Source organism: Mus musculus, chromosome 14 (assembly GCF_000001635.26).
Source record: "Mus musculus strain C57BL/6J chromosome 14, GRCm38.p6 C57BL/6J".
NCBI classification, from domain to species: Eukaryota; Metazoa; Chordata; class Mammalia; order Rodentia; family Muridae; genus Mus; species Mus musculus.
In genome coordinates this window covers 97,915,363-97,939,743 of record NC_000080.6, presented here as the reverse complement: position 1 = coordinate 97,939,743, position 24,381 = coordinate 97,915,363, and the positions used below count along the sequence as shown (strand labels likewise).

The window sequence follows — 24,381 nt, the reverse complement described above, 5'->3', positions numbered from 1 at the left end:
AAGAGTGAGTCCTCACCAAAAGTATATATTTTTATTATAATTATTCTCTCAATAATAAATACCTACTAGTAATCAGGCTATATGAAAACAGTATATCCATTTTTACTCTGGGCAAGAACATCTATGATGTTTAGTGTTCCATAAGGTTTCTGTAACCAGTTCCTCAGATGCTGAAGGTCCACATTAAATTTAAATGCAGTGACAACTTTGTCCAAAGTCATCTTAGAGTATTACATGAACTTTCCTGTATGCCTACCTTAAGTACTTAATGTCTCTGTAAATACAATAGTTGTAAGATTATTCACCCATAAACATTTCACTCATTTTTTGTCCTTTTGCATACTTGAACATTTTGTCCTCTGACTGATATGTGATTTATCCATCGTTAACCAACATTTTCAAGGTTTCATTTTTTGTCATGACTCCCTTCACTTGCATAGGCACCAATCTACAAATACTTAGTTCATAGCTCTAAAATAACAAATAAAATTGTAACTCTACTACATCATAACAACAAAATCTAAGTACATGAATACTAGGTTTTATTGTGTTATTGCATTGAGCTTCATAAATTGATAATCTAATTTCAACCTTTCTTTTTTGGAGCTTCTTCCTTAAAAGTCACATATATTTCCAGTAAACTTACTAAAACATATTTAAGCCATTTTGTGAATACTGTGCATATGTGACAAATATTCCTACTTTGCTAAATAGTCCTTAAAGTGTGTACATAAGTATTTTTCCAAGTTTCTCATCTGAGGATGCTATCTATACCACCATGTTGTCTGTGTGTACATGGTTCATAGCATGTTCATAGCTTGATACTAAAATTCCAACATGTTCATGAATGTAGAGTGTTAACGAATGAGAACAGCATTTTATGAAAATTGCTCAGTTTGTTGTAGTTTCATTACTCAGGCCAACAAGATGCCTGTTGTTTAAAATGGGTAAACATCTTGGCACTCAAATACCATGTGTACAAAAGCTTTACATGTTTCTTCCCTGTATGATCTTCTGCTGAAAATATTGTATGGGGTTTCTATTCTGTTTCCATACGTCCTCTCATCTGCTGTTCCATAGCCAAAGTCGTCAGCACACGGAAAAAGACACTCACTCATTGGTTTATAACTTTCCAAGCTTTTAGAGGAAAAACAAGAAAAATCCTCTCATACTCCTAATTAGGAGTCCACACTATTCCTCATTTCTTCTCCTTGCTATCTTCTTCCTCATCCATATTCACTCTTACTAATTCTAACCAACACACATCACAAATGTGGCTGCTCTTAGGTCTCTATCTTCTATCCTCCTTTGAGCAAGTCCCTTGCCCAGATGGCCATTTCCTTTATTTTCTCCAAATGCTCTTTTCTTATTAATGTTGATATTTAACAAATCTATATTTTTCCACAGTGTTTTTCCTCAATGCACATTTTTCCTTTTTATTTTTCCCACAGTGATCAGTAAAATTCTGGCAAGCCAAGACTTTACCTACGTTATACTATATAATACTATTCATAAGTCTCAGAATGTGAGCTGTATAATTCTAGGGTCTTCCTGACTTTTTGTTTACTTCACTCAACTCTAATTTGACTGTCTAGAACGCTAACTCAAACTGCCTTTGCTGAAGTAACAAATTTAATCTACGCATTGACACACACGTTTGGCACAATAAACAAAAAAAAAACAATCCTGTCAAATAGATTTAAATTGGCAGAACTATGGACATATTGTGATGTTTAATGAATGTATTGATAGGTGGTAGCTCAGTCTGTAAGGGGCTTGCTTTTAAAGAGTAATGACTCAAGTTACAGAACAAGAACAGCAACAACCAAAACACAAAAACAGCAATGGTATGGGTATTGTTAATGTATATTCCTCATCCAGTGCTGGGAAGACAAAAACAAAATCAGGTGGGTCTGAGGCTTCTTGGATTGGCTACTTAGCTAGTTCAAAGCAATGGGAGACCCATTCTCTTAAAAACAAGATAACTATCACCTGTGTAATGACAGCTGATGATATCCTCTAACCTCTGTATGCACACAGGAACACACTCCAGTGCACCACACAAAACATTACCATTTGGTCAACGATGGTCAAAGGGGAAAAAAAAAGTCCTTAAAATTCTATATACTGAAGACTAAAAATGAAAGAGTTAAAACGTGTTTTCCTAATGTGACATGCTCTGAGAGCCACAGACCACTTCAACTCATGTTTATACATTATGCCACTATAACTGCTTAAAGTGTAGAGATTTTTAATTGAATTTTATGGCTGGTCTACATTGTAGATAGTAATTTTTACGTTATAGCTTATGCGATTAGTCATAGAAGATACAGAGAAATTTCCATTGATGTAATAAAATATCAATAAAATCAAAATGGTGTTTCTTGAGTAGTTAGTGATCTTATGTATCACTAAATCTCTGAGCGTGCAATTAGATATAAATGCACTTTCAAAATGAATATCTAGTAATTTCAATAGTTTTTTTTTTAAATAACAAGCATCAGTGATAAAGGACTAGACATGTTAAATTATATGTATTTCAACACATTATTTTGCCCTTAAAACTGTGAATATTAATGCATTCATAAATACACTCCCATGAGTTCCTAAACATTCCTTTTTATAATAGATATTCAAAATCTGGGCTATAAACACTATCCCGAAATATATTTAATTGGGGGGGGGGAAACTTTAACATTTCATGTCATATATTTAAATTATTTTAAAATAGGCTTTCTGTTTTCACGTGTCGTTTTGTCATTTAATAATATTTAAGTAGCCAATAGGATTCATTTTGAAATTATATCATATCCCTCTACTAATCAAGCACTTAATTTCAATAGTGAAGAGTTTATTATTCTTAGGTACATACATAATTGAAGAGTATCAAAAATCACAATTGTTGTTCAGATCAAGAGTGAGTCCAAAATGAGTCCCTCATTTATTCACTTACCATATTTTTTTAACATTTACTAGCAGTGTGTCACAGGAATTGTTTATAAAAAGTTGTATAGTTCTGTTACACTTGACCTTTAAAAATTGTTTGAGAATTAATACTTGATGCCTCAAAACATACATAATCTTGCTATTTCCTTTACATCTAAATATTCTCTAAAAACATAATTTTCCTGAATTTTAAGTGGATAACATTAATTTGACATTTTCAGCCTCCAAATTAAATTTTTTATGCTTGTCTTGAATGTGCCTGGGAAACAAGAAATGAAATTTTGACAGAAATAAAAATGTCACTGGGAATATTATTGACTACCTTGAATTGTGCTCCATTTACCACTTAAACATTATTGTATAAGTCATCCAGAAACAGTTCTGGATCTATTCTTTTAATCATTGATAGGTCATTGATCTGTTTCAGATGGCTATTCAATTTTAGAACATAGAGTACTAGGCATGATGGATTTTCTAGAAATCAGACCATCAAAAAAATTCAAAAATATATTAATACCTGTGGGTTATAAAAAATACAAAAACCTTATTTTAATGATCATCCTGTCAAAAGAAAGGTATTTCCTTCTTTCTTTATTGCTAATAGGAATATAAAGAAACCACAATGCTCTTTCTCTTACACCAGTTTAAATTCAGGCTTTCATCAATTGATATTGTAAACTCAGATTTTTTTCTTATTCTTTGGTAATGTGGTTTTTGAACTGTTTATATTCATATTTATAAAAATCTAGACAGCTCACATGAAATTTTGTGTTATATTATAGTTTATATCAATGTTTCTTATATTTTATTTCCTCCATTTTTACTGCTGATTCTATGATTAACTATTTTAGATCTTACTGAATTAAAGCAAGGCAATATAGCATTTGGAGAATATTTCTATTTTCCATTTTAAAAATTCAGACGACTATAAAGCTATTTCTGGTATTTAGGCATTCCTGATTTCAACCTATATATCTGTTTTCTTTTATACTTCTGATTATACTTCTTTAACTTTTAATTTAATTGCATTGTATTGTATGTTATTTATATATTGCCCCTTTAAGGACTTATGTATGACAAAGAATAATAATTTCCTTTTGGTAACTTTAAAGTGTCTAAATTGGCATGGTAAAATCTCTCTTATTTTGTTGCCTCTTTTTCTCTTCTTGTCAGTTTCATGGTGATAGAAAGTTTATGGGTACTCATCATCTGTCAGTGTGATAAATTGCTGTCTCATACAGAGAGTCTTTAAAAACATATCCCTACCATCTCCGAATTATCTCAATACATTTAATCATAACCTTGACTTCCGATTCATAATAATTGGTTTTTCATAAGTTGTCAAAATCAAGGTTCTTTATGTTTCTTGTACATAATCGCAATATGATTTTTAAAAATATAAATAAATGGAATTTTCCAGATGTTTGGGGTACATAGGAACGCTTTATCTTTAGACTACAAAGAAAACATTTAAATTCCCATCTAAATTTGACTTACTGTTAAAGTTTGTCAGTTAACTTTTAAGGTAAAACACACACACACACACACACACACACAGAGAGAGAGAGAGAGAGAGAGAGAGAGAGAGAGAGAGAGAGAGAGAGAGAGAGTTTTGAATATTGAACTGAGAGTTTGAATACTTTCAATCAAGCATATGAAAGTAGATTTTAAGTTCTATAATTTTATTTTTTATTAATCATTTTATTCATTTACATTTCCAATGATATCCCCCTCCCCGGATACCAATTGATGACCCCCTCCCATCCCATTGACTCTTCACTCCCCCTTCCATTTGCGTCTCTGAGGGTTCTTCTTCACCCACTCACCCACCTCTGCCTCACCACTCTAGCATCCCTCTACACAGGGGCATCAAGCCTCTAGAGGACCAAAGTGCTCCCCTCCCTTTGATGTCAGATAAGGCAATCCTCTGCTAAATATGTTTCTGGAGTCAAGTATACATCTTTTTGGTGGATTAGTCTCTGGGGGTTCTGGGTGGTCCAGTTAGTTGATATTCTTCTACCTAAAAGGTTGCAATATCCTTCAGTTCCTTAAGGGTCTTCCCTAGATTTTCCATTGGGGTCCCCAGGCTCAGTACAATGGTTGGCTGTGAGTATCTGCATCTGCATGGGTCAGATGCTGGTAAAGCCTCTCAGGGAACAGCCATACCAGGGTACTGTCAGCAAGTGCTTCTTGGCATCAGCAATAGTGTGGGTGTTAGGTGTCTGCAAATGGGATGGATCCCTAGGTGGATCAATCTCTGGATAGCTTTTCCTTCAGTCTCTGTTCCATTTTTTGTTCCTGTCTTTCATTTGGACAGGAACATTTATGGGTTAAAAATTTTGAGATCAATAGGTGGCTCCATCCTTCAACTATGGGCAGTGCCTATCTACTAGAGGTGGCCTCTAAAGATTTTATCTCCCCTTTGTTGCATATTTCAGCTAAAGTTATCACTGTTGGGTTCTGGGAGCCTCTCTCTTCACTGGCATTTGGGACTTTCTAGTGGCTACCTACATTTCCTCATTCCCCAGTGCTACATACTTTTATTCGATTTCCTGACACTCCGTACTTCTCCCCTGTCCCTTCTAATACTTGATCCTGTACTCTCTCCCCACCCTTCTCTTTTCCTCTCCTGTCCCTTCCTCCCTGTACCTCCTGTGATTATTTTGTTCCACCTTCTATGTTGGATTGAAGAATCCATACTTTGGTCTTCCTTCTTAAACTCCATATGGTTTGTGGGTTGTATTGTGGGTATTCTGAGATTTTTGCGCAATATCCACTTATCAGTAGGTACATACCATGTGTATTCTTTTGTATCTGGGTTACCTCACTCAGGATGATATTTTCGAGTTCCATTCATTTGCCTGTGAATTTCCTGAAGTCATTGTTTTTAATAGTTGAGTAGTACTCAATTGTGTAAATGTACCACTTTTTTTTTAATCCATTCCTCTGTTGAGGGACATCTGGGTTCTTTCCAGCTTCTGGATATTATAAATAAGGCTGCTATGAACATAGTGGAACATTTATCTTGTCATATGTTGGAACATCTTTTGGATATATGCTCAGGAGTGGTATAGCTGGGTCCTCAGGTAATACTGTGTCCAATATTCTGTGAAACCACCAGACTTATTTCCAGAGTGCTTGTATCAGCTTTCAATCCCACGAGAAATGGAAGAATGTTCCTCCTTTTCCACATCCTGACCAGCACCTGCTGTCACCTGAGTTTTTGATCTTAGCCATTCTGATTTGTAGAAGGTGGACTCTCAGAGTTGTTTTGATTTACATTTCCCTGATGAATAAGGATGTTGAACATTTCTTTAACTGCATTTAAGCCATTCAAGATTTCTCAGTTGAAAATTATTTTTTTAGCTCTGTACCCCATTTTTAATAGGGTTATTTGATTAACTTCTGGAGTTCTTTTTAGATTTTGGATATTAGCCCTCTATCAGATGTAGGGTTGATTAAACTCTTTTCCTAATCAGTTGGTTGCTATTTTGTCTTATTGACAGTGTTCTTTGCCTTACAGAAGCTTTGCAATTTTATGAGGTCCTATTTGTAGATTGTTGATCTTAGAGCATGAGCCATTGGTATTCTGTTCAGGAAAATTTCCCCTGTGCTGATGTGTTTGAAGCTCATTCTTACTTTCTCTTCTATTAGATTCAATGTATCTGGTTTTATGTGGAGGTCCTTGATCCAACATTGCTGTTATTATACAATTCTATAGTATGAACTACAACCGTGGATTTCAATTCAGTATTTGAATTTCATTTCTGTTTTTAATGCTCTCTACTGAAGGGCCTTCAATGGCTTATAGTCACTGTTGACCATGAACAAGTGACACCAATGTGACACTCTCAGGAGGTTAAGCCATGAAAGTAATTAAAAACAATTTTAAAAATTATGTTAATTTAAAAATTATTATTTGATAATGTTTATTTCCATACTCTTGAATTGCGTATCTGGGATGTTAATATTTTATACTTTTAATGCATCTCATTGAACAAATTTAATATTTAAATAGATTTCCCTATGCAAGGCTTTCTAGTTCATTCTGAATTTCAAGGTGATTATGAAACCAAACAACCAACCACAACATCAAAACTCAATCATGCCTCTAAAAATGCTCCACAACTGTTATTCAAATAGTATCCTATGTAACAACATTACAATAGAAGTTGATGTTATATTCAGAGAAACCCAAGCTTTTCTACTTTGAAGTAAGTTAGTTCTATATTATATGATAATGCATAAATCATACAAATTGCTCACAGACTTTTCATCTTACTACACAAAATAGGTTGCATGCAATTTCTTTAGATATCAACTTTCTACACATCTAAAAATCATAGTAGAATGATTCTTCATGGTTTTCAAGACTTTTTATTTGAGCCTCTTCTATAATTATGATAAAGGGACTTGACATTTGCTGACATTAAATGTTGTCTTTGTGTGTATGTGGGTGTGTATGTCTGTGTGTGCTTGTGTGTGTAATAACTTTCAATTCTCTTTTTATATGAGAAATCAGAGTTTAGTATGTGTTTGTAGTGCAAAATCATGTCTGTGACTAACCAGAAGACCAGAGATGATGTTTGCTTTATATTAATTTTCTCCTCTTTAGATGTCCATGGAGGACGTTTCAAAAATTTATGTGTAGCATAAACACTTCTTTTAGTTAATTGTAGAAGTTTAACACTCAAAGTCTTTACAGCCCCCTAGGTGTAGTTGAAGATTTACATATTAAACAGAGATGCTCTCTGACATGGATTTATAAAATGATGCTTGTTTATGATAACTTTAGCATAAATATAAGAATTTCCTATTCGTAGATGGAAAAGTGAAGCCACTGAGGATGAAGATCATGACAAGATGAAAAGAAATCCATTAATTATACTAAATTGACGAATTTTGCTCTACTCAGAGCCTGAGATGAATTATGCTCAGTGAAGCTCTTACTTGAAGTTTATATCAATATGATGACATTTTTAGATTTGTAATTAGTTTCTTGATTATTTCAGGTTTTCTGATGTGTGTCAAATATTAAAGAAGTTAGAACAAAATTTTCACACCGATTTAAAGAACTCTGTAACAATGTTATCACTTTTATCATGATTAACTTCATTTTCAGAGCCAACTCATGATTTACACAAGATAAGTCTGTAATTTAACTTAATGCAAATGATTTAGTCATCTATTTATTATATGCACTAAAATGTATTCTTTTAAAAATGCAGTCAATAGAAAGCAGGAGAGAAACAATCTTGGATGATATTTAAAGCTACTATAGAATAATTGCCAATATTTTCCAATTGATATTTTTCTTTCCATGTGCATTTTTAAAGATACTTAAAGCGTGCTCCAAAATTAGACCTGACAATTGCAAATGCCAACCAACCAACTCAGTAATAAAATCAATACTTACATTTCCCTGGAGGCCACTATTTACTGTTTGGTGCACCGTTTCCTTAATGGAATGGCAGTTAGGTTTGCAGAGGCTTTGTAGTTACTGTTTTTTTGTGTTTTAACTAAAAGTAGCTTTTTTGAAGAAGAAGAATAAAAAATTTCTTGTTACTATTAAAATTGTTAAGACCTTCTCATATTTAATATAAGTGGAAAGAATATATTTATTCTGTACACACACACATGCACATACATGCACACACACATTCTTAAATACACATGGACATAAACATGCTTCCTCTATAACAACATAACATATATATATAACATATACATAGGTAGTGACATTTGCTGATAATGGCGTATGAACCTGATAGTTAAAGATTTTACAATATTAAAAATAACTAAGTTTAAATCAACATTTTTGTAATTACTTGTGACAACTCAATTTTTGTATTTTTTGGCACTGTATTCTAGAAAGAATAGTAAAGAGGAGGCAGATAGAGAAAATAGAATATCACATATTTCCATGTGATAAAATTATTGTCAAAATATTATCAAATTTGTTTCTTAACTTTACTAAGGGCTTCTTTTCTAATAGTTTTCATTGCAAAATAAACTTCTCTCCCACTTTTTTATTCTGTTTTACTACTTGATACAATTTCAAAATTAAAATATGCATATCATATTGTTTATCTCTTCTCCTATATGTTTATTGTATACAAAATTAGAGAGGAACAAGTAGGAACAAACACCTACCTTTTACCATTAAGCTATTTGCAATTGATAGGAGATGGGGTAGAAAAATTAGTCCATATTTTGTTTTGTATTCTTGTTTTGTTTATTTAACTGTGTGTGTGTGTGTGTGTGTGTGTTTGTGTGTGTATTTTTTATGATTTGGTTTTAGGTTACTTTGTATTTTAAGACAGAAAGAACATGAAGTACAATGGGTAGTGGAAGGGACTCTGAGTTGAGTTGCAAGAGGTGAAAAAATTTGCACAAAATGTCTTATGTGCAAAAATAATTAAATATAGGACATAAATGTGCCACTTTCATGCTTACCCTTTTCAGTAGATTTGAGACTTTTCTATATCTAAAAGTTTTACAAAAAGCTTATTTTCATATTTGATTGCACAGGGTTTCCAATGAAGGAGCTAGAGAAAGTACCTAAGGCGCTGAAGGGGTCTGCAACTCCATAGAACAACAATGTGAACTAACCAGTACTCCCAGAGCTCCCTGGGACTAAACCACCAATCAAAGTAAACACATGGTGAGACTCATGTCTCTAGTTGCATATGTAGCAGAGGATGGCCTAATTTGCCATCAGTGGGAAGAGAGGCCCTTGGTCTTGGGAAGGTTCTATGCCCCAGTACAGGGGAATGCCAGGGCCAGGAAACAGGAGTGGGTGGGTTGGGGAGCAGCACAAGGGGGAAGGGGATAGGGGATTTTCGGAGAGGAAACTAGGAAAAGGGATAACATTTGAAATGTAAATAAAGAAATATCTAATTTTTCTTTTAAAAAGGGAGTCATTAAAGATGCAAAAGTACATTTACCTTGACAGTATTGTACGCAGGGTCATACTTTCTTAGCAATTGGACAAGGTAAGGTAGACAGGTTATCTGAACAGAAACCATGACTGCTTTTTGGAGACATGTTTTTAGGCAGGATATTGGAGAAAAAAATGTCCATTGATTGGCTTCTGTCTTTTAATATGATGATGTCAGCAACTGATGTTGGTATGCTAAAGCTGCAATATTTTCATTACAAAGAAAAACTAATATTCCGATCTTTAATGACTGAAGGAGCAGAAACTGTCATGAGCTCTCAGGAACACCCTTGTAGCTCCTCTCAGACAGTAAATATTGCGAGTAAGATCAGAATGAATGTGATGTTGAATTGAAATTAATCGCTGGAGTTATTTCTTATGGTGTCACAGTATTCTACACTCAGGCTTTTCACAGGAGGCTTTGAAGAGCCCTACAGGACCAACCAAATGTAATTGATACAAAATCGCTGCTACACCACAGCTGTGGGAGCAAGGTGCTACAGCTAGTACTTTAATCTACCTTTCTTTCTGAGAGTTTATTATGTTTTTGAATTTATTCTTTTGTAGAACTGGGAGCTATCATTTTTATGGAAATTAATCTTTTTAGAAGATTTGTCCTCTCTTTTTCAAACACTAATACATTCATTCAAGGGCCCTATTATTCACATCCAGCTGGCTTTTATCTGGTGATATTTACTTCAAAAAGCCAAGTTAAATGGTATCATAGATTAATTCTCAGGGCACAGGAAAGCTTTTTTGGAGAAAAACATGGTTTGGTAATTATGTGAAATATCATAATAAAAATCACAGAAAATGTCAGAAATGTGTTGTGTCATCTGTCATAATAGGAACTTCAAAAAGCTGCTTCTTGAAGTGTGGTACCTTGCTCTTGTCAAAACGTTTTATTTCAAAAACATTTTACATATCGCAAAAGTTTGATTTAGATTTTAATGAACTATCACGATTTTTTTGTTTTTCCTTACACAAGGCAATGAAACTTCAAAAGAGGCTTATCCAGTGCTATCTCTTACATAAATCAAGCTGGAAATAAGACACATTTTACAATTCAATTTAAGATCCCACCGAGACAATAATGTTGCAAGCTGTGCATTTTGCAAAGTAATATAGTAATGTCTAGTTTGCATTTTTAAAAAACCAAATTAATCATACTTTATTGAGTACATTGCAACAAACCTAAAATTCATTTATTATTAAAATCTTCTGCCATAAATACAAACTATATTTTATACATAAAGGACAAACTCATTTATTCATTAAGATAATTTGGATAAAACAGTTGGCATATGCATTTTGTAGCAATGGAAGAAATGACATTTGCCATTCTGGGAGATTTGAATTTTTAAAAGGGTCTACATGTAGTGAGCTGCTTGAAATTTATTCTCACATGAAACTGTACTAAGAATGAACACTTCCATATAAAAAATAGAAGCTAACCTAAAACATGGAGGTTTAAAAACAAGCAAATTATTACAGTGAATTATCTTTTAAATAGATATTTCATAAAAGTTATGAAGAATTTTTAATCTTTTTCTTTGTGTAACCAACTTATAATAATGTAATCATGTACAAGCTTTGCTAAAAAAACAAAGAAAATGAAAAACAAACAAACAAAAAAACAACAACAAAATACCTAAATATTTACCTGGGACAAATTAAAATACATTGTGCTGTATATATTTTTAGACTGAAACACAATGAAATCTGTTTACCTGTATGGTTTTCAGGGGTACAATTCTAATGGGCTATACTACCCATAGGTGTATTTAAGCCTGACTAAAATTATTGTAGGATTACTTAAAAACTAACAGCTACATGAGATCATAGATGGTCATTTTGAGAAATCCCTTTGGAGATTTCTAGTATAAGGACTGCAGGACATGGCACCAAATTGCAAAGTGGCTCAGAGCACTGTGATATGTATCCTACACATATTCTGCACAGTGGCCACTCTTTTGCTGTCTGCTGATGTGTATGACATTCTGGCCAATAATAATTGAAGATGGCACAGGACAACATTGGCACTGTGAATTGTGTGGAAATAATAAATGTATTGTGTTGAAATATATCTCCAAATTTAATTTTGCTCTAAAAAGATTAAAGTTTACCTTGTTACATTTAATAGACTTCACTATTAAATCTTGAATCTTGAAAGAGTTTCTTCAATTTGTCATCTCTGATTTTGTCTGTCAGGGAAGATCTAAAAAGTATACCCTGCTGGATGTATGGAACTCTGTAACCTTTCTAATAAGACCTCTTCTTTGCAGATGTAGACATGAGAAAGCTCCCAAATAAAATACATTTTGTTTTCCGTCTATTTAAAAGCAAAGACAACCCTACTGTATTTCAGTAAATAGTCTAGATGTCTGTAGAACCATAAAAAGAACAGAGTATCTCTTGCATCATCCAACAGAACCTAGTCATGTCTTGGGCAGGAAAGCAATTTTCTGTCAGCCATTTTCTTAAGAAGCAGACATGGTCAAGAACTCTTTTTTTTTTTTTTGGTCAATTTTTTTCGTAGCATGAAATATGAGATTCAGGTTATGTGTCTCGGTCATATCAATATCAATGTGGTGGGTGACAGAATTTGGGATGGTCATTCCTGATGATGAGCCTCCTCTGCGTCCTACCATCTGATCTATCACTTTAATCATCTCTCTCTTCTTCCTAAGATGATGACCAAACTCATCATCCTGACACCGGAAAGCTTTCGTAATCTGACGCTTGCCACCTCGCTCTGACTTCTGATGCCTTCCTAATGTGTGCTTGCATCTCCTGTCGCTTTACTTCTCCGGCTGTCATCCACAGCCATCATTTGTGTATGTCTGAAAGATTGCCTAGACTCGGCAGCTCTATGAGCTGAATATGCTCTGACATGTAATGGACAAGACTTAGATTCAATGATCTGTCCAATATATTCTTAAGGCCAGTCCTTTCCCTATGAATCCATGTGATCTTCAGAGTTCACGTACATATAGTGTACAAAATGTGCATTTGTCTGTGACTAATATCTCAGTTCGTATGTAATGCAATGTTGTGTACTCAATATATTTCATTGTTTGCACACATGCACATATACACATGTGTGTGTGTGTGTTTGTTTGTGTGCAAGCACACACGCAGGTGGTATATGCTGGCTTAAATGTGAGTATGTGCATATATTTATGTGAGAGTGCACAGATTGGTGTGCTCAAGTACATAAAAAGACCAGGAAATGATATCTGGTGTTTTTCTCAATTCTTTTCCATCTTATATACTTAGATACAATCTCTTACTTGCCATCTCAGCCAAGCCAAGTAGCCAGATCGCTTCAAATAAAGTCTGCCTCTTCCTCTAGAAATCTGAAATTGGTAGCAGACTGATAAACCTGTCCAGCATTTAAGTGGCTGTTTGGGATCACTGTTTCCCAGACAGAAATAAGCGATGGCATTGGATAGGCTAGGAGGTAAGGAGGACCCGAGAGGACATAGGTGGTGGAAACTGTGTTCAGAGTATATTGTATGAACTTTTAATAATAAACACAATGTAATGGATAAATACAAAGTAAGCAAATCAATCAACCAACCAACCAACCAATCAATCAATCAATCAATCAAAACTGAGTATTAAAACAACAACAAAAATGTATGTGGGTGTCAGACGTTAGGTCCTCATGCTATCACCTCCTTTGGCACTTCCTGACTCTCCACTTGGGATACAGTGCATGCCAATAATGGCCACATGGATGGTTTTATTGTGTTTTATGGAGCAGTTGTATTGACAGAAGATTGGACTGTGTGTTGCTTAGTGACCTTCAAATATGTTTCTTGCTCATTGTCTAACACAATGTTTGTTCCTCATTTTCCCCCCAAATTTTCAAAATTTAGGAATAGCTGAGCATTGTAATAAAGAAAAATGTGAACAAATTCAAAGACACTTAATTTCTCACTAAGAATTGAAAAATGCATTTTTGACTTTATATATATATATATATAATGGTTTTTTATTTATTTAATTTTTTTATGTATTTTCCTCATTTACATTTCCAATGCTATCCCAAAAGTCCCCCATACCCTCCCACCCACCCACCCACCCCCACTTTTTGGCCCTGGTGTTCCCCTTTTTAATTAAATGATTCACAACTTTTTTCCTTTACATATTAAAAGATATTTAACAAAATTAAAAATACTCAGAACTGGAGGGTTAGGGCACATCTCAATGGTACAATATATAGCAGGAATGCATGAGGCCCTGGTAAAATCAACACTATAATAACAAGAAAATTAAGCCTTCCTGTAGTCTTAGTAAGGATACTTTTGTGAGTCGGTGGAAGTTAAAATTGATGAAAAACACCCAAAATTTTACTTTTATCACAGAGAAATTTAATTCAAGTTAATTTTGTAATTATTTATTGGTGACTATAACACACACATATGTATTTGTTATGATATTTAAATATATTATTTAAATATATTATTATTAAGTATTTAAAAATATTTAACTAACATGTAAAATATATTCTGTAAATTTTATTGTCAAACTTTCCAGTGCAACAAAAAAAGAACAAAAACAATTTCAGGGCAGAATCTTTTAACCATAAGGTGTTCCCAAGTTGGATCTGTCTTGAAATCTCCATTTTTCAATTTTTTGTTGTTTTTATATAGTGGTTGAAACAGTAAAAGTGGTTTGAAGTGGTTTTAGCTAACATAAACATTTGTTGGGGCCAGAAGTTGTTAAGAGTATGTGCCTAGTGTGCACAAGCCTCTCTGCTTGAGCCCTATATCACACTTATCAGATATATTGACGTATACACATAAATTTAGCACCTGAGTGGTTGCAAAAAACTGATTCAGAAGTTGAAGGACATCCTTGTTTCCATAAAAAGTTTGAGATGAGCCGGGAGCACATGAAACCATGTGTTTAAACAGTAGCCTCTGATAGGAGGGAGTAATGAGATTGGGATCCTAGACCCAGCCAATTGTAAAAACAAAATAAAACTAACCAAAAAAGGCACAGCATTTTCCTAAAAACACAAAATTAATGTAGATTTTAGTGATAGTAGAGTGATCACTACTACTAGAGAGGAAAAAATCCTTTTTTCCTATGGAGGATTTATATGATTGAAAATTATATAGCTATTGAGTTTCCTAGAAGAAGTCAATTGTATTTTCAATTGGGAGACTTAATACATTAATATTAAACATTTAAAATATTAGTTTTCTTTATTACTATTGTTAGTAGACCATGATAACTTACACAAAAGTTATTTTTCTTAAATTGAAGATCTTTAAATTTTTTTCCTACCCTTTGAATATTTTGGAACGGTTATTTACTTCCTTTTTGTGGGGGGGGGCGGGGGGCATGATTTTCCTGTGTAGTCAATTCTAACTCTGAATTCATAATGTGTCCCTGGGCTTTTCAAAAATGTTGGCCCTACTGTCTCAGCCTCCCCAGTATTATGTTCGATCTGTGCCACCATGTCCAGTGTGGGGTTTTCCTTTTGAATATTAATGTAGAACTTGTTAAAGATTAGAAAATCTATGACTGAGTTAGCCAGATTTTATCCTTGTGGCTAGTTTTTCATTCTTTACTTATGCTAATGGACCTTAGCTCTGTGTGCAGTGTTAACTCTGATAGTGTCAGTGTGTGACCTTAGGCACATTACAGCCTTCCTTATATCATTCATTCCTCACATTGTAGTTACTATAACCAGTTCATTATAAAATAAAATATGAGATAAATCTTATTTTAAACTGACCTACAGGTGTAAAGATAGTCAGAAAATTTATTCTCATTTAATCATTTCACCTCCTTTTTCTTATTCTTCTTCACATTTCAGCTGAATTCTGAAGAAACACATTGAAAGCACTTATTCTTGAGGTGAAATCGGGAGCCTTATTCTTAAGTTGAGAAATACCCATTTAAATTGCAATCTCCTTAAATGTTCTCCTGTTGCCCATTATTAAAATTGTATTCTTCATTTTGACTTGAAATTCTTTTCACCTGACTGTCTAGGAAAAGATGTTGAAAGAGGTGAGAGCATGATGTCTTCACAGTGTTTCCTGAAAGCTGTGGGGTGGATGTTTTGGTTTCCTCTAGACAGCAGCTTTCATCAACCCTTCCCTCCACATGTAACCTACACTACACTCTAATATTATTTCTGTAGGCCTGAAGTGTGCTGAGGTCTTCTCTGACACTCCCAGCCTCTCTACATAAAGCCTATTATCTTCAGAGCTAAATACTAAATTTCAAGTTGAATAAGTGGCACATTTCCAGGTAAATTTGGTTGTGCATGTTTGCACATTGACAATGGTTATTCTGCTGAGAATAGTCAGTATTTAAGAATACTAAATTTTCAAGTGTAATCAGCATGTTATATATTGATTCATGGTGTTCGTTACCTGACGGTCCAAGAAATACTGGATATTCACATATTTATGTTGGCTCTCATGGGGAAACATGGATTTTAACACAACTCTTTTTGCTATGAATTTAACATATAGCTTTTATTAAATTGTGGAAACCAGGCCTAACTATTTGCCTCAGCTTTGTTGGTGTCTCCAATAAAAAACAAACACACCCAACCTAACATACATGAAAACTATTCTGTAAATAATTCCTATTTCTCCCTCTGAGTATCTGTTTCTCTCTCAGATTTCAGTCTTATATTTCTACCTACTGGATATTAATCTATATTTAAATCATATTCCACCAATATAAATTAAACTGATTTTTTAATTCACATCTCTCATTTTACAAAGATGACTAACAGTTTTTTAATTGTTTGTGTTGTGATTTCATAATATTGGGAATCAAATAACAGAACAAGTTAAACATTTCATAACTTTAGTATTAATATGTTTATTTCAGAATTATTAATGACTTTTAAAAAATGTCAGATGTGGTGGCACATGGCTTTAGTCCCAGCAGTTAGAAGGCAGAGGCAGGTAGATCTCTGTGAGTTCCAAACAAGCCAGGACTACATAATAAAATTTTTAAAAAGGCTATCATTGGTATAGTTACATTCATAGCATAGCAAAAAGCCTTTAAATTGGAAAGCCTATAATAAACATCAGGTATTGTCAAGGTCATCACCACTGCTTCCTTAGGGATGATACCACTACACCTTTCTTTGCTAATGTACATCTCAGGACATCATTTGCAATTTTATTATCTTTATCTCTATTTGTACATAATCAAATTTGTTTCACAACTATACACACACACACACACACACACACACACACATATATAATGAAACACAGGCTATATATATATGTGTGTGTGTGTGTATGTGTGTGTATATATATGTATATGTATATGTATATGTATAAATGTATATATATATATATATGTATATATATATACATATATATATATATATATCCTGTGCTTCATTTTTTTTAACTTTATATTTAAAAATACACTTGTTTAAGATAATCTTCCACGTGTATTTACCTTCTGTGTTCTATCAGCACATTAACCACATGGAAGAGTTAAGATTGATTATGTTCATAATTTTCAGGGTAAGAATGGCCTACTAGATGGTTTTATCTTCTAAAATGATAAATATATTACAAAAAACACAAGTGGACCATATCATATTGACACAAGCTCCAAATTTTGAACATATCTCATATAAATGGCAAACCACTGAGACTCCTGCGCAAGGGAGTGACAGTGTTAAGATTTGTACATTAAAGTACAAATTTCAGTTCCTTCAAACTGATTACAACTGTTCAGATAGAAAAAGAGTAGAGATAAATTGCATAGATGAAATCAACCAGACATAAAAAGGAATTGAACATCAATGGTAAGTAAGAAAGCATGAGATAAGGAGCAGCTTTCTGTTTCTGGCTAAGACAACTAACTGATAATATTATTCTTTGTACTCTGCTCTGTAAAAGAGAAAAATGAACCCTAGAGGCAAACATGTAAAAAAAATTTCAATATTACTCCTATGAGCATGCAATCCATTCTAGAAGAGGATTATGCTTTTCTGGATAATCATTTTAAGACCAAAATGTAGTTGTTAAAATCTCAAGCTGTGTAAAAAGTAATGGAAACCAAAACTGATTTTTAACTTGTCCTGATCAATACTTACACACCAACATGAACTTGTTTTGTTTTTGTCGTACTTACACATGAACATAAACTTGTTTTTGTTCGTCATGACATTCATTAAAAAGTTTACACAGAATAGAGTTGTCATTTTTACTTGAAATGATGGCAAAGCTATAGGGAAATTATAAAACTATTAGAGAAAATAATTTCTAGTTCATTTGTTTGCTTACTGAAAATTGTCCACACTACACTGAGAAAATGAAGAAGTTTCTGTTAGTAGTTTTAAAGGTTAGAAGATATATAGCTACATTATAATACAATATGTAATTTTCAGCAATTGTGGGATTATAGTTTAGTATCACAGCATATTTATATGTATGTTATCATTTCTATGTTATTGTCTACAACCCAATCTAGTTTAGCTGTGGAAATTAATAATTAATGTATCTAGTTTCAACATTATTTCTGTGGAATCATTTGACTCTTGCTTACAATCATCTTATCAAAGATATTAACAAGAGTCATATGTTTAATAAATACAAAATAATTTAGCAACTCTTTCTTTTCCCATACTAAATGCTATGGAAGTGTTTACCAGTTCTAGCCTGGATTTGTTTTGCTTTGTTTTCAGGGATCTGTTTCATCTGGTTAACAGTGACAGTCTGGTGCTAATGAGTCTTACAGCAGCAATAGCATCAAAAAGCAAAGTGTTCCCTGATATAATTACCCCTTTCTTCTGCATATACACCATTTAACCTTTTATCTTGATAGTAATGGCTATAATTTTTTTTTTATTTTCAGTTGCATCAAAACTTTCTTGAGTTGGGTTTAATAAAAGAGAGCATATGTGAAGAACAGCATTCTGCATAAAGTAGTTCATTTCCATATTTCTCATGAGATCAAATTTCAAGTAATTTAAGATTGAAATCATTATTTACATTTCTATTATTTTTCAAAGATTTTCAAGATAAAACATTACATTTTTTAGTAATTAGGATCACAAAGATGTTTCAGTTTACCTGAGAAGTAGCTCAGTGGTATATCAGACTAAAAAACAGTACAAGGCACCAAGTTTGATCACTAGCCTCACAAAAAAGAGCAAAAATGATTCAGCTTAGAGTATGTCCTTAAATAATCATGTTTCCAAGTATTACATTATACTCTGTAGATATATGTTATATAATTATTTTAAAGGCATAAGGTAAATATTAAAGGATTGCAAATTGCTCATTGTCGTTGTATCAATTTGATTGTTTCAAACTAAAACTCTAGATGATTTTACCATTTATGTGTTAAATCAAATGGACTCAGTTGGTAAATTAGATAGATAGATAGATAGATAGATAGATAATTGATGAATAGATAGCTAGATAGATAGATAGACAGACGGACAGATGAGAGGAGTGAGAGATTGAAACAGAGAAAAGCAGAAGCAGATACAGAGAAGAGAGGGCTAGGTCATATGTTCACATAAGTACTATTTCTAAATGTACATATAATGTACATACAACTTATGCCTCATTTCCAATTTGATTGAAATGAATCCACTGAAAAATCATGTATTCATTTTTCCCATCTCTGAAATAACAGCTGAATGCCTGTGGAACCTGTGCCTAGTGTTTGCTTTTACTTAGAACTCATGTTTTCATTGTTGGATGGAGCTGACATCCTCCTAAGTGCTCTCCAATGGAATGGCGTGAGCACCTACTCGACATTATTTTCATTGTAAACGACTCTTGACAATGTCAGGTTCCTTTCACCGTCTATCACTGTCACTCACTAAGCAGCACTGTGATGGTTAGTCCCTTAGAGATTTGTCTCCTTTATCAGGGTCAGACTATGATAAATCCGAAGAACTCATTACGTGACACCTAGGTATAAAGAAGGATAGTATTCAAAAATACTCTTACCATTATTAATGAATGGTCATATAATGAAATATCTACAGATCACAATAATTTGCATTTAATTATTTTGTGTGTATTCTATGAAAATTTATTTAAAAAAATGTAGTCAACTGTTTTGAGATTCATTCCTTATTAGGTATATGTAATAATGAAAGGAGTGAAGTAAATGATAAATATAAACGAGAGTTACAAATGGTACCGGTTATTTACCCTCAATTTTGCATGTTTATTAAAAAAGAAATTAGGTATATTATTTTCTAAAACCTTTCTATTTCCTCTCTTGACTATGGATTGTGTTTCAAAATCTGTTGATCATCTTTCTTTTTAATGAGATTTAATGGCTACATTATAAATTCTATTTTAAGAGCTTGTTCCTACAAGTACACTGAAAAAAAAAAGAGTAATGTGAACTTTCAAAACTCAACATGTTACTTTAGAAAAGAACTGGAATTTTAAATCATGAATGAAAATACAAATTCAAAGGAAAAGGATTCTATAGATTTAAAAATTAAATGTGTGTGTGTGTGTGTGTACATATATATACTTGCTTGTTGTGCGTGAGAGATTGCATAAAATGAAAACACTTGAAATGATGACTTTACTAATTGTAGGCATGTCTATTTCTGCAGTAGCCTTTTTTTTTTTTATTCTCATTTGTCCACACTAATGGAGACGGAGCACACTATAAATAATGCAAAAATCACTTACAGCTGACTTGGTTATATATTGTGTATTTTTCATTAGACTTATTTCTTAATTGTTTGCTCTATTTATTATCTAAATGAGCTAACATCATGAGTGTTTAATGCATGATGACTGGTGGAGATGTCTAATAGCCTACTACATAGTGAGAAATTTAATGTAACTTTAGAAAGTTCCTTAGGTGCCGATGTTCTCTATGGAATCTTCTGCACTTGAGAATACTACTCAGCTATTTAAAAAAAATGAATTTATGAAATTCCTAGGCAAATGGATGGACCTGGAGGGTATCATCCTGAGTGAGGTAACCCAATCACAAAGGAACTCACACAATATGTACTCACTGATAAGTGGATATTAGCCCAGAAACTTAGGATACCCAAGATATAAGATACAACTTGCCAAAATCATGAAATTCAAGAAGAATGAAGACCAAAGTGTGGACACGTTACCCTTTCTTAGAAATGGGAACCAAACACCCATGGAAAGAGTTACAGAGACAAAATTTGGAGCTGTGACGAAAGGATGGACCATCTAGTGATTGCCATATGCAGGGATCCATCCCATAATCAGCTTCCAAATGCTGACACCATTGCATACACTAGCAAGATTTTATCGAAAGGACCCAGATGTAGCTGTCTCTTGTGAGACTATGCCGGGGCCTAGCAAACACAGAAGTGGATGCTCACAGTCAGCTATTGGATGGATCACAGGACCCCCAATGGAGGAGTTAGAGAAAGTACCCAAGGAGCTAAAGGGAACTGCAACCCTATAGGTGAAACAACAATATGAACTAACCAGTACTCCGGAGCTCTTGTCTCTAGCTGCATATGTATCAAAAGATGGCCTAGTCGGCCATCTTTGGGAAGAGAGGCCCATTGGACTTGCAAACTTTATATGCCCCAGTACAGGAGAACGCCAGGGCCAAAAAGGGGGAGTGGGTGGGTAGGGGATTGGGGGTGGGTGGGTATGGGGGACCTTTGGGATAGCATTGAAAATGTAAACGAGGAAAATACCTAAAAAAAAAAAAAGTTCCTTAGGAAAATACTTACGTGGCAGCAGAGCAGCTCCACTATTAAGAAACTGTGGTGCCACAGAAAGGGGAAAATAAGTGTTATCTTTTCAATATCTATTTAATCAAAATTTAAGTAACTGTCTTTCCTTTAAACTTATTATCTTAAAATGTGTTTATTATGTGTTAAATATGTAATGTGTTTGCAGGTAGTTTGATAAAATGAAGCAAAGTGAGGTTATTTGAAGAGTTTTATTCTAGTAGTCTCTTGACAGGATGCATTTGAGAAATTCACATTTATACAGTTATCTCACATTTGACTGGAATATGTGTCAAAAAGTCAAATGTAGAGGGGTAAGGTATATAAAATTATTGAATACGAAAATGAACTTTTGCATTGAAGTTAGGGAGCAGGTTGATGAAATATCTTTTATGTGAGTCATTTCTGTATAAAGTTATAAACGTTTTTAAACTAAAAGCTGTCATAGTTCCTTGTAAAATAATAAAGATAATAAAGATATTCACTTAATTGATTCTTTTCATTGTTTAATAAAATCGCTTTGTTTGATTGCTGAAGAATTCGAATTGAGTTTTCATTACCCACTTCTGAACAATTTACTCTGAGATCCAGACAGTATTGAGCTAATGAGTTTGAATTTATATTGAACCTTAACTGTCTTCACGAAGTAAAGGGAAAAATATCATGGCAGTAACTAAGCAGTCTTCACTGAAAACTATGTCATAGAGACTTTACAACATGGCTTTTAGTGGAGCTAAAGCATTAAGTGGGAATTTTACCAACGCTGTGGTTTCCATGTTTATGAGAGTATTATCTATTTTAAAATGAATTCTTGAGGTAACAGAAAGTTAAATCTATAATTTCATATTATAATCTTCTAGAGAAATGCATTGATGTTGCTAAACTGATTTGAAGACATGATGCATACATTCTTTCTATGGAATCCTTATAAATTATCTCAAAACCCAGATTATTCGGACATTTTCCTGAATATTAAAGTGTCTGTCCTCCAACAGACAGTTAACTGACTCTGGTACTGGCGTTATTCAAATATATATATTTGTTTGGAAGCAAGTGCTGTACTCATTCACACACATCTGGTATTTTACTTTGATATTATCATGTCTCCTACAAAGTGATGCTTTGTGTTCTATTTCCAATGACTAATTAAGTTATGTTCTTAAAATCAAAATTATTTCTGTTCTTGTGGTTGGAGTAAGCCACACAGTTAACTCTCAATGTTGAACAGGTTACCATTTACTGAAAGGAATAAAATGTGTTGTATCACTTTCGTTTTACTTTGAAATTATTTAGTTTTCCAGTAAAGATGATTTACTATTAGGTTGGTTAGTTCAAAAAAGTTTAGACATTACAAGTAGGTTAGATGGTTCAAAAATATTACTCTTCTGAAATTCAACATCCTGTCTACAAAATGAAATGAGATAAAGCACAATTGAGGGAAATTTGTTTGATTTCAGCTCCCTTCCCCCCACCCCCCAAGCCCATTTGGTAATTCCCCAATGTTAAACCTTGTCAGATCTCATTTCAAATCAGTGTTTGGATGATTTGGATTAATATTCTATCCAAATAATTTATATTCATTCCCCACAGGCAGCAGTGGTGGTTCTTGGGATAAGGAAACACTGCACTCTCCCCCATCCCAGGGATCCCAGGCTCCTGTTGCACATGCCCGCATGCCTGCAGCGTTTAGCCTTCCAGTTAGCCATCCTCTCAACCATCTGCAGCACAGCCACCTTCCGCCAAATGGTACGATGGCAACTTTTAGCACTAAAAGTGATAGTTGTTGAAAAATTATTTTCTTTAATGACTAGCAGAATAATAATAATTAAAAAAAGATATACTGCATTCACACAGTCAAGATCATCAAAACTATAGCATGTCTATAAGTTGGTACATTGCCAGGAGGAATAAATAAATAAAGCCAAGACCAAAATGTTTGTATTAAACACATAAAACTTGATATGACGAATTATGGCACCAAACTAGTTAGCTGTAGGCTTAATTTCCCAGTCATGAGTGAATATTACTATATACAAATAAACAAGCTGTTGTATCTTTGACTGTCCCAATTAGAATATTTTTCAGTTTTTTGACTCTTAATGACATGTCTTTGGTGATTTTTAGCCTCAACACAGCAGTGATGGTCTATCTGTATTCTTTTTTTTTTAGGACTGGAACTTCCTTTTATGATGATGCCCCACCCTCTCATTCCTGTCAGCCTACCTCCAGCATCTGTCACCATGGCAATGAGTCAGATGAACCACCTTAGCACCATTGCAAATATGGCGGCGGCAGCACAAGTTCAGAGTCCTCCATCCAGGGTGGAGACATCTGTTATTAAGGTAACTGTCTCATCATAATGATGTTGTGGAATGGTCATCTTCAGTTAACATCCCTCACTCCATTTGTTTGTATCCCCATAAGTAAATTTCTAAAATCTAAAGAACAGGAAATGGTGAGAAAAAAAATACTAAGTAAAAAAAAATAGTAAGTAGGTAGATTTATTATAATTTCTTGATTTTTAGAAATAACATAGGGAAATAAGTTATATACTTCAATTCGTCTGAGCACCTGAATGCAGTGATCATTCTTTGTACTTCTGTCGATGGTGTTATAAGCCTTTCTATATGTTTATATAACTTTCAAAGCTGAGGGTCCTATCACTCCTCATCTGGATAGATTTACATGAATAAAATATCTAGATCACAGACTTAAGTACTTTAAATTTTTAATTCTAAGCTAGGATGTTAAAGCACAGAAAAATATCAAGAGACTT

At 33.6% G+C, this 24,381-nt stretch overlaps 1 protein-coding gene across 2 annotated transcripts in view; it reads left to right on the top strand.

Moving 5' to 3' along the window:
- The window catches only part of Dach1 (dachshund family transcription factor 1), a 382,920-nt gene that overhangs the window by 230,022 nt on the left and 128,517 nt on the right, over positions 1-24,381 (top strand). Inside the window, exons 4-5 of one of the 2 annotated variants that reach the window (NM_007826.3) lie at positions 23,196-23,351; positions 23,775-23,947. In NM_007826.3, coding sequence (NP_031852.1) covers positions 23,196-23,351; positions 23,775-23,947 — 329 coding nt within the window. The remainder of the gene's footprint in view (positions 1-23,195; positions 23,352-23,774; positions 23,948-24,381) is intronic. The other variant, NM_001038610.2, reaches the window with a different exon arrangement.